This window comes from Apaloderma vittatum, unplaced genomic scaffold (genome assembly GCF_000703405.1).
Source record: "Apaloderma vittatum isolate BGI_N311 unplaced genomic scaffold, ASM70340v1 scaffold3009, whole genome shotgun sequence".
NCBI lineage: Eukaryota > Metazoa > Chordata > Aves > Trogoniformes > Trogonidae > Apaloderma > Apaloderma vittatum.
The window spans coordinates 39,928-51,836 of NW_009733341.1; the positions used below are offsets into that span (position 1 = coordinate 39,928).

At 43.5% G+C, this 11,909-nt stretch overlaps 1 protein-coding gene across 1 annotated transcript in view; it reads right to left on the bottom strand.

Moving 5' to 3' along the window:
- The window catches only part of ELMSAN1 (ELM2 and Myb/SANT-like domain containing 1), a 20,266-nt gene extending 14,520 nt beyond the window's left edge, over nucleotides 1–5,746 (bottom strand). The window contains exon 1 of the mRNA XM_009875834.1: nucleotides 4,201–5,746. Within this exon, the coding sequence (XP_009874136.1) occupies nucleotides 4,201–5,652 (1,452 nt within the window). The 5' untranslated portion in view covers nucleotides 5,653–5,746. The remainder of the gene's footprint in view (nucleotides 1–4,200) is intronic.
- Nucleotides 5,747–11,909: the final 6,163 nt, after the last annotated feature.

The window sequence follows — 11,909 nt, forward strand, 5'->3', positions numbered from 1 at the left end:
CTTCCGATCATAAAAGATGACATATATCTAAAGTTTACCAAGAGGGGACACAACAGATTTTGGAATTAAGCTATTTGTTTCAGATCCCTAAATAATTTCTCAATTGTTTGATTATGCTCAGAGGTAAGCAAAAAGGAGTCACTGAGCAAGGGACAGGAACTTCACTTGTAGAATTGCCAAGTGATTCTCAGCTAGCTCAGCACCTGTTGCAGAATGTGGGGCAGCAGTGCTTCTGGATAACTGCAGCAAGTGCCACTTGTTGCACTTCCATTTAGAATCCCACATAAATATCAAAGGAGGAACTAGTAACGTAGAGTTCTCCAGGGCACCCACAGAAACTCATCACTCATTTTGGCATTGATCCTGCCTATCCCTCAATTGATTTCTAAGAAATTTAGAATTCACAGACAAAACCCAACTGTGATAGCTCGAACAACTGTCCCAAGATCACGGCTGTAATGAGACAAGAAATTACATCAGCCTTTTACCTGCCTGTACAGTGCTTTCTGCCATCATTCTGCATCATCATGGCTTGCATCATTCTGCGTCCTCCTGGCTAACTGGGAAAGTCTCAGTTGACTGAGTTGACTGGAGGTTAGCAAATGTGACACATCCACAGGAAGAAACAGAAGGAGGATCTGGAGAACTACAGGCCTGTCACTCTGACCTCAGTGATGGGCAAGGCCATGGAACAGATCCATCTTGTGTGCCATAACATGGCACATACAGGACAACCAGACAATCAGCCCCAATCAGCACGGGTTTAATAAAGATAGGTCGTGCCTTACTAACCTGATCTTCTCCTATGACAAGGTGACCCATTCAGTGGATGAGGGAAAGGCTGTGGATGTTGTCTACCTGGACTTTAGTTAAGTCTTTGACACTTTCCCACAGCATTCTCCTGAAGAAACTGGCTGCTCATGGCTTGGAGAGGCATACCCCTTGCTGTGTTAAGAACTCGCTGGATGGCCGTGCTCAAAGAGTTGTGGAGAATGGAGTTAAGTTGAGCTGGTAGCCAGTCACAAGTGATGTTCTGCAGGGCCCAGTTTTGGGGCCAGTTCTGTTTAGTATCTTTATCAAAGACCTGGATGAGGAGATAGTAGAGTGCACCCTCAGTAAGCCTGCAGACAACACCAAGTTGAGTGGCAGGGTTAATCTGCTTGTGGGAAGGAAGGCTCTATAAAGGGATCTGGATAGGCTGAATCGACGGGCCGGGGCCAATTGCACAAGGTTCAGCAAGGGCTGGGTCCTGCCCTCGGGTCACAACAACCCCCAGCAGTGCTACCGGCTTGGGGAAGAGTGCTGGAAAGCCACCCAGCAGAAAAGGATCTGGGGGTGTTTGTCAACAGTGGCTAAACATGAGCCAGCTGTGTGCCCAAGTGGCCAAAAAGGCCAACAGCATCCTGGCCTGGATCAGAAGTTGCGTGGCCAGCAGGACCAGGGCAGTGATTGTCCCCTTGCGCTCGGCACTGGTGAGGCTGCACCTTGGATCCTGTATTCAATTTTGGTCTCCTCATGACAAGAAAGACATCGAGGTGCTGCAGTGTGTCCAAAGAAGGGCAACAAAGCTGGAGAAGTGTCTTGAGCACAAGTCTTATGAGAAACAGCTGGAGAAAAGGAGATCGAAGGGAGACATTACCATTCTCTATAACCACCCGAAAGGTGGGATAGGTCTCTTCTTCCATGTAAGAAGTGATAGGACAAGAGGCGATGGCCTCAGGTTGTGCCAGGGGAGGTTTAGATTGGATACTAGGAAAAACTTCTTCACTGAAAGGGTTATCAAGCACCGGACCCGGCTGCCCAGGGAAGTGGTGGAATCGCTGTCCCTGGAGGTATTTAAAAGGTGTGTAGATGTGGTGCTTAGGGACATGGTTTACTGGTGGACCTGGCAGCGCTAGGTTTTAACAGTTCAACTCTATGATCTGAAAGGTCTTTTCAAACCTAAATAATTCTATGACTGTACGATCTCGCTAACAATAAAGACAGCTTCTCTCTGCAGTCAAACTGAAGCTTGTCCATGAAGGAGGTGAGTCCTGAACTGCAATTCCACAAATAATTTTTATTTTCTTTCATATGTGGCAGCTAGTACCCTGTCCTGTGCCAGGGAAAGGAGGCCAGGTAACTAAAACCTGTCTCCCTTCCATAAAGGAATATTTAAATCCAGACACCCTTCAGACAACCATTTCAGATCTGAGAAAAGTTTTCTGCCCTATTAAAGAAAACAAACTACATCGCCTCTTTGTATACAACAGTTAGTTTTATGGCTTCATTTCACATGTAAGGTGTTAGGATTTGCTGCAGCAGGTAAGCAGCAATAAGCTTGCACCACCTGAAAAAGGCACGCACAGCATGATGGACAGCTCTGGTACAAAACATCAGCAGTGACACTACACGTAGACAGATACTGCTGTCCAAAATACTGTTTTTGCATAAAATACGCACATCTACACTGGACTGTTCAAATAACTGGTTCAAATTATGAATCCATCTTCTGTCACCAATAATTTAACCCTGTGGCCTTCTTACGTGACCTATGGTAGAGAAGGCTCCTAGGTTGCTCATAACAGAAAGAGCCTGGTAAGAACAGCACACCACTCTCCTCCAGTGAATGCTTTTCCTTTTTCTCCCTCACATGACATCCGTCCCCTTAAAGACTTAAAATCCATCAGACCTCATGTAAGAATTTTATCATCTTTAGAAATCTTATCCAAAAGCCCGAAGACGTCTAAACATTAAAGAGTTCTTCTGTTAGTGCCATCACGGAAGCAAACAGGCTGCTTGCATAACTGCAAAGAACAAAACAGCATCTGTCAAAACACTTCTCTGGGCTTCACATTATGAATCAAGCTGCAAGCAGACGTGCCTTCAAACAGCCAATTTCTTGCTTCGCCTCTCAGGGCCTTTTCCTAGATGCTCTATTAACTTTTTCCTGCTACGGCATCGGTGATCAGACTGCAGTTTGAATTGCAGGCCTTCCTGCACTGTAACAATATCATGGCTGGGAGAATATGAGCAAATGGCTCACGTCGCTAACCACCAGTATTTTCTATCAAATCTGCTTCTTCAACAGGTATTAAGAGCAAAAAGGACTGAAAGGAGCATCAACAGTTACTAGCTGCTGTCTGCTGTAGAAGAGATGGATATTTGCCTCGTTGTTTATTAGTTCAGCTCTTTCACTCAAACAGCAGCACATCCCTCTAAGGACAGGATTGAAAAAAGCAGCCACAAACACACTGGGAAGAAAAACGATGACAAGAAGAGAGGTAATAAAATTCCCTTCCCTTTGTTGTCTGACTGGGCAGCAGTGGCAAAACCGTACATAGAAGTAGCTCATGCATCAGCCTCTGGCAACAAAGCTTCCAAATAAAAACTTATCTTTACTTCTCATGAGACACACTCATTGAAAGATTAGTCAAACCACAACTGAAAGAAAACATAAAAAAAAAATCTCCAGGAAAAACCCAACTCAATTCCCAAAAACCCACCACTTGCCTCCCCTAGGCTAGTCAATTTTGAATCCTGTCATCTTGCCATATGGAATATGTACTGTACAGTTTAGACTGATGGGACATCAAAAGGGTAAGAGCAGTGAACTAATCAGCCAACAGTAAGATTTTTCCCCTTCAAGCTCTGCATAAGGTCTACAGGTCATTCTCAGACACAGGATACTGCACCAGACACACCTCTGTTATGCCTGGAGTAAGTTCTTCATGTAAGTGAGGCTTCCTCAGTTTTTTAGCATTTGGGAAACACTGAACATGAAAATTGCACTATGCAATTTACAGATAGCCCAAATTAGAAACACTTCAACCGCTGAAAGTGAAAAACTGGCCAGTAAGCAGCAGTCTTTTAACATAAAAGGAAGCAAACAGCTTGGACTTGACTCTAAATTCCTGACCAGCTTGAAGCCTAAGGTGAAAACATCCATATTTTGAAGCCCTAGGCTAAAAATCACATTCAGTATTAGTGAATTAAAACTGCCCTTACATGGTTTCACTGCACTAGAAATCTCTGATGTCCCACAGCTATGAATTACAGTAGCTGAACTTACACGCTGCTACTCCAGAGCTGCCCCTGGTGTCCTACAACACTTCCTGCATCAAGACACCATCCTATCTTGCACAGGTACATGAATTCCTTTTGATCCATCCCTATTTTGTAATCTAAAACACGCTACATGGGTTAGGATGTATACCTTACCTTTACATTCTGAAGAGAAGCCAGCTCAACAGCTTTTTGGGCCAAAGTTAGCAAATTGGCTTCTTGAGAAACACGTCGTCTCCGCCGCGTACTCTGGATTACACCACCTCTCACACCTGGAAAATCATTACTTTTCTGAGTGTTTTCTTCACCTGCTGCCGCCTGTTTCTCCCCATCACTGCCGTTCTGAGCTGTGGATTGCCTGTCTGTCTCCATCTGGCACAGCTCGCTGTTGACCACAACATCTTTCTGCCCCAGATCCAGCCTCTTGGGCTGCAAGAAGCTACTTTTGCTGTGCGCCAGAGATTCAGGCGGCTGCTGTAATGGGACCTCTTGCTGATGTGCTTGCCAGTGATGCAAAAATAAATTGCTAGGTTGTTCTTCTGCCTGCTTGGAAGCCAACACTTCTCCTGTGGATGTTAGCAGGACACCTTCTTTGGAGAGTCTCCGTGACCTCCTTGGAAAGGGAATCTGGGTCTGAGGTAGCACAGTCTGTTGGTTCTGCTCTGTCAGAGCCTTGAATAGTTCCTGGTTCCTCTCAGTTTGCTGAAACTGGTGGGCCATCATGTGATGCTGAGGTGCTGCAGCTGCCACATGAGGCTGTGCTATGGAAGCAGTTTGCTGCAGGCTGAAGGCTTGTGTGGCAGCCTGTTGCTGCTGCTGAGGGTAGAAGTTTTCAAACAGTTGTAGCTGGGGAAGAGCTTGCTGCTTTTGCTGAGCAGTAAATGCTGGACTGGAAGAAGCTGGGGTCTCTTGAAAGACATGCAACAGTTCAGGAAGACCCTGCTTTTGCCCTTGGTGACCAAATGCAAGTTGGAAAGGCTGTAACGGCAGACTTTGATTCTGCTGCTGCTGTTTCTGCATCTGATGAAAAGAATTCATTTGAGCTTGCTGTCTAACCAGGGCTTGCTGTTCCAGCTGAGCCTTCTGGGACATCATCTGCTGGACAGCATCTCCATACAAGTCCAGCTGCGACACAAACACTCCTTTCTCTTGATTTCTTTTAAGGGCTTCTGGATGGCCATAGAAGCCTGGGGCACCAGCATTGGCGTGGGGTCCTTTCGGGTTGCCCCCAAAAACCATACCGTGGTTCCACATCGAAGGTGGAGACTGCCAGTGGCTGTCACCCCTCTCCGGCAACCGGTTTCCCATCAGTGAATTCTGCCATTTGACAGCTGTTACCGGCTGGGGTATCATCATTGATTCTCCCCTATCTTGACTGTAAACAGAGTTCATCAAAGCAACGTTGTTGGGGGCACCTGTCAGTCCTCCTGCATGAGAAATCTCCATGGTTTGGGAGACCGGTATGTTCCCTCCATGACCATAGTACTGTCCTTCCTTAAGCTGCTGCTGTGGTTCTTTTGATGACACGGCTATTTCCTGCTCATTAAAATAGGCAAGTCGTTTCCCAGTCCTTTTGCTTGAAGATTTTTGCTGAGCCTGAAGATTCATGGTTCAGTTTGTTCTCCCAGCTGCACACACCGTATTTACAATCCACCCATCCCTGAGGCTGGGGGAGGAAAGGCACAGAAGTCCCTCTTTTCCATTCAGTTTTACTAATAAAGGGCAGGAAGGAAGTCCAAACGAAAGCGCATCCACTTCCTTTTTCTTCACGTGCTTCTTCCGCTTCTTTTCACTCTTATCCTCTGTGGTTCAGAGGTCAGTACGGTCCACTTAGTTACAAGTCCTGCAATAGAGAAGCAATTGCAATGAACCATCATCAACAGACATATAGCAGGCATATAAACTCTCATGCAATAAGCAACAGTGTGTATGTCTGTCCCATTTCCCATGGAACTGAAGATCAGGATACGTGTGAGAAATAATACATCTGACCAGCTAGAAGAATGCAAAACAACTTACAAAACAGATATCACACTGTATTTGCATGACGCAACTCCCAAGTGCAGACAGACTTCTGACTAATCACTCAAGCTCATCCTGAAAGTTTTTTCTCTTAAACTCCCTCCCATCTGGCCAATCACTTCTGTGTCTTCCCGTAGCCAGAGCAAGCTGTTTTTAATCTGAACTCAAAAACACAAAATTAAAAAAACCCCTCACGACTTGCCAAAACAAAAATAACATTTCCCAAAGACATTCAAAACACACACACGCACATGAACCAAAAGCTCAGCAAGATGCTCAGTTTGGTGTTTTGAAGGAAAGGATGAGGCGGCAGCCCATCATTCATCACCACCCCCCTTTCCCTAATCATTACAGCTGCTTTCCGATTCAGAACTGCCCACCAAGCGCCCAAGCGCTGCAGACGGGGTCTGCTCAACCAGTTGCCCTCTTGGACACCTTCTTCAACAGCTGAAAGCAGCTACTCCTGCTCAGGTCACACTTGTGGAAAAGCAGTTCAGGCAGATTGTTACAGCTGCTCCCAGGCTCCAGCAACTATCTGTTAGTGTAAAGCTACAAACACCGTAGGAGAAAGCTCCTCTCTGTAACATGCAGTCTAGGACAATTCTACCTTCCTCTTTCATAGAAAAAAAAAGATATCCACAAACTCAGGCTTTAAAAGCCTCGTTTACAGGATTAAGGATTAACTCATACACTAGTATTTCTATAAGGACACCTAAAACCTTATAAGATGGTTAGTTTTAAATGTAATTAAATTCTTAAACTACTACCAACACCCAAGTTAAGTCTCTATTAATAATTCTTTTCAATATGCACTTTGAATCACACTGCCAAGATATTTCAGAAAGATTTTTGTAAATTGTTAAAAACCTATTCTTATTGCATCCCTTTTGCTACAAAATCAAGGTTTTTTTGAGTGGAGCAGGTAAGACTAACAGACACATCCCCCCCAGCAACACCTGCAATCCACTTATCTCCCTCTAGAAAAAAAAAAATAATAAACCAAAAGCATCCAGCACACTGAAGTCCTGTAAGTGAGCTTCCTCTAAATGGATACGGCTACAGTACTGATTTTAATATTGAGGTGGGGTTGAGAGCATGAGGAGGAGGAAAAGACAAAGTTTTAACTTACGCAACTTCCACCTCAGAGGCCAAGCTTGGCTTCAGCACTGCTGGAACCATGGGCCTGTGTTTCGGAGCAAAGTGACTCACTTCCTCAGGCTGTTACAGAGCTGCTCCCCCCCTTGCCCTGGCTACAAAACTCTGGACCTCTGCCACCCCATATCGCCGAGCCAGGGCGTTCCTCCCTCCTCCTCTGAGCACAACGTCTCGGCTCATTTTCCCAGTCCTCTCGCAACAGGACGAAAATAACTCTCAGGAGAAATTATGGATATGTGAGATGGAAAATTCTCTCTAAACTGCAACTAGTACACAAATGAGGGTTTCAGAAAGTAAGTTTTTTCTATTTCAAACTTCATTAGGAGAGGAAAATATGTCCGTCCAACAGCAGGAAACTGGATCCCTGGTAGAAAAAATGTAGAGGTGGAAAGGTTTCAATATATCTTTCGGGCATTAATGTTATTCTCTCCTTGCTTTTTGCAGCAGCGCTACGTAGGTAGCAGAGCTAACACCTAAAGCACGATACTTGAAGTAATAGTACTAACTGCAGTTTCTGACTCTATTTTACTTTCTGAAATCATCATAAGCTATTTTCCTCTCCAAACTAGACAACCTTGTAGCAGTTTTCCTTCCACCGATGCTTCTGTGTGCTTTTGTATTGATCCATCAGGACTCTGATGAAAAGAATCCAAGTTTTTCTGTGTATCAGAAGACATTACCACTAGACTGAATTCAAACCCGTCAGACAGCTCTAGAAGCTCTGGTGTACATCTGCAACAGTAAGGAAGAGCGCAACAATAACTGACCAAAAGCTGGCATATAACTTCAAGGGTCCTTGTTCTAACCTCCTCCAAAAAAACCCAGGAAAAACAAAAAAACCACAACAAACCAACCCAACAGCTAACGCTGTTGTTCTTCATGGTGGCTGAGATTTGCAACTAACACACACGCACACAAGTATCCACAAGACTTTTAGAAAGAGGGTTCTCAGGTCAATGAGAAGCGCTGCATTACCACAGCTCTACAATTCTCCACTTGCATGGACTTTTTCCATGGAAAGTCTAACTCAGACCAGCTTAGAGCTGCACCTATCTCAGTAAGAGATGTAACAAAAGTATTAAGATGCAAAGTTTACTTAAGAATTCCCAGATAACCTTAAGGAGGGAAAGCAATATGTATTTGCGTTCCACAAAAGGACGTAACTTAGGAAAGTTACCTTGTCACTTGAGAAGACTGTAGTGAAGAACAACTGAAGTTACAGCAGCACAAACACAAAGACAGTGAAAAGGACATTACCAGGGAGGAAAGGTATTTAAGGTACTTCGAGCAAAACACAATTACAGAACATCCCAGTCCTCCCAATTGCATGCAAAAATAAATAAATCCTACCTAAGAGATCACCAGGAAAAAAAGAGGATTTGGTGCATCCAGTATTAGGTGGAAAAAATCAACATCACAAAATTAGCTTTTTAGAATTTCTTTCTCAACAGAAAAACTGCAGAAGAATATCTCGTAGGTCACCCTAATAATGACATTAGTCTGTAGTTTAAGCTGAAGTGATAGATGTTCAAGCTGCAGCATGACTATGCTCCAGGAAAGCTCGCACTTGGCAGCTTCATTGGCTGAGCACTGCCGGCTCTATGACTAAGCAGGCTTCCCTCCCTGAGGTTGAGGGATGAGCTCACATTATCATCATCTGAGCCAATTACCAGCTTTGGGGGTTTTTTGTGTGTTATGTTTTACTTTAATTTCAGCACAAGAGTCAGCCTGCAGTAAAATGGCACCACACTTCCAGGCTTAAGTGTGCTTTGCAGCAGTACGTCCTTATTTCCTACCTTCGAATAAAGCACAGAGCCAGTTCTGATACTGGAATTCCCAGAAGCCTCGCCTCCAAATACACTGATGTGTTACGATCCTTTGCCTTTACACTGCACAGAGAAAAAGCAGAACCTACCACCAGAATATTTTGGTTTAGTAGCTGTAAGATCTGGCATGCAAGGTCATCAGTTATTTTCACTTCCAGGAACTCCTGGCATGCAAGAACATGTCTTGAACTTTCTTCAGATGAACATAAATTGTACGTCACCACCTTTAATACTGTAAAATATTTTCAGATTTCTAAGCAATTTTTTCAAGTTACAAAGCCTTCTCTTCCAGGTCTAAAAAGAATGTCAAGTTAGATATACGAACACCTATGGGGCACTTATATAGTATTTTCTGGAATGAAAAAACCATAAGCAATGTAACCTACAGCACCTCACAGAGAGAGGTTATGGTCAGCATTTTTAGCTAAAACTTCTCCAGCATATTTGCACTAGAGTGTTCAAAGAAAATCAGACATACATAAACCACCACACAAGCCAGATTTAGGCAAGATCTCCTGTACTTAATTAAGTACATAACAGGACTAAGGAGGAGTCTCTGCCTGCATCCAGGATGCTGTTCTTAGATTAATAAAGTCCTTACAAAGCAGAGAGATGCAAGGAGGGCAGGGTACAACTCCGCAGAGCCACTCACTAGGCTCACATCAGCCCTGAGAACCCATGAGCAGATTTTACTCAAATCAAAGCAGGTTCTGCAGAATTGTTCAGACATCCCTATCCGTTGTAACCATCCTGTCCCAATCATACATTTTTTATTTAGAATATTTTTTACTTATTAAAAACACTCAGCTGAAACCATTTAATACAAAATATCTTCATCGCCCTTTAGAATTTTCGCCTGTATAATTAATAACCACCCACCACTATTTCACTTCTTTAAATATCCTCTTCACTAAGTATGCACACATCCATACCATTTCATGTACCAAATTTATGACTTCACGCGCTGTAGTAATCCTAAATTCTACTCTTCAGCCCACCCGCTGAGGGCTGCGCTGTCCTGCACTTCACTTAGTTCATTTGCTACGTCCTCTATAACTTGCACGATGAGCAAGTTTAAATCTTGCACACATTCCCAATCTCCTTTAGATCATTTGCCCCCAACTCTGACAGAATGCTGCAGAAATGACTTGGGAAAGACTTCTAACTTCTCCTCAAACCTTGGCCAAATTAAGGATGCAGAAAATAACAAGTGGTCACAGACCATCTTCTATTTCACCACTTCAATCCTAGCTTTTAAATACTTGTACTTTTGTGGGTTTTTTCATGTGAAAAATAATAAGTGTTCCCGGGTTCTAGCTAATGTACATTTTCAGCCTTAACTGCAGCAATGCTGTCACAGTTCCTTCCAGGAAATCTGTCAAATTAGAGTGATGAGAATCATTTCTCACTAAATCCTCCTGCTGCCAGCAGCTCAAATTAGTGATCTCCCCTGCAAGAAGCTCAATCACTTTTAATGATGATGAACAGATTCCAAGAACAATTTTTACATAAGTCAAACACAGCAAACTACTTGGTGTCCTTCTGAGACAGAGCAATCCAGCCTTCCTTCTCCAATTTGCTCATTATTATGGTCAAATCCTACATTTATGAAACGAGTAAAGAATCATGACACACATTTTACTAATGAGGAACAAAACCAGAGGAACTAACTCATACAACAAACCAGGTCAAAAATAGAGTATAGGATACTAGCTATCAGTTCCCCTCCAATCCCGCAGGAAGACATAGGTTTAAATCCACACGCAAAAGATAAAAATTGGGTGCCCTATTTACATACATGCAGAAAGGGCACAGAAAACAGAATTCCTCCAGTGCAATAGCAGGACAGAGGTAGTTCAACAGGGTAGGGTTTGCTTCTGGTTTTGGTGTAGTTTATTTTTATTTTTTAAAAAATTACTGGAGACTTGCAGGGCATCACAAACAAGAAACTTGTTCCAGCTCACAGAAATTTGCCCCTATGAAACCACGACCACCACCTATTGCAACAGCCTTGAGGAAGAACGAAGAAAGCAGTAGAAACATGGGACCGTTTCTGTGTTTGGTAGAAGATTTGCAAAGCTTATTGCACAGCTTACCCATATGCTATGCTTACCCTGCTGTATATGAAAACAGCTTCAGTCTCTCCCTGAAAAACCTCTCCTGCACACTTGCTTTGTCACATTTTCTTCCAGACAGTCACACACATCAAAATTCCTGCAGCTTGTGTGCAACCACCGGCTCGCCACCTTCAGACACTTTGAACAGGAAGGGTAACAGCACAGCTTTCCTACACATCACCTCAGGAGGACACGAAAAGAAACCCCAAAATCTAAAGATCAGACCACATTTGTAAGGTCTATACAGCAAAGCACAGCAATTTATCTTTCGAAGAAAGGCAGGGGAAAGCTCAAAGCAACTGAGAAACACAGTATTGTCCAAGAAAGCAAAAGAACATAAACGGAAGATGATGGTTTTATATCCCTGTCACCTTGTCCCAAATGGCACAGCATTTTCCACAGATACCTAGAAAGCCTGTCTCTAAAGCAGAAGGTTTATTTTCCCCGAAGTCTAGCTCCACAAAAGAACAGCATCTGAAGCCCAAAGTGAACAAACAAAACCAACTAACTGAACAGTCTCTGGTTTAAAAGAAGCCCACTACAAAAGACTACCAGTAGGTAACAGTCATACCCTAAATGTCTCCAAGACTCATCTAGGAAAATCTATCAAATCAAAGTCCCAGAATCAATAAAGTCTGCAAAACAGAGAAGGGCTTACTCGTTTGTGTATCATTACATAGAAAAATCAGGGGGGTTTACAGTGTGCCCATAACAGGGGCAAAGAGATCAAAAAGGAAACTGCTTC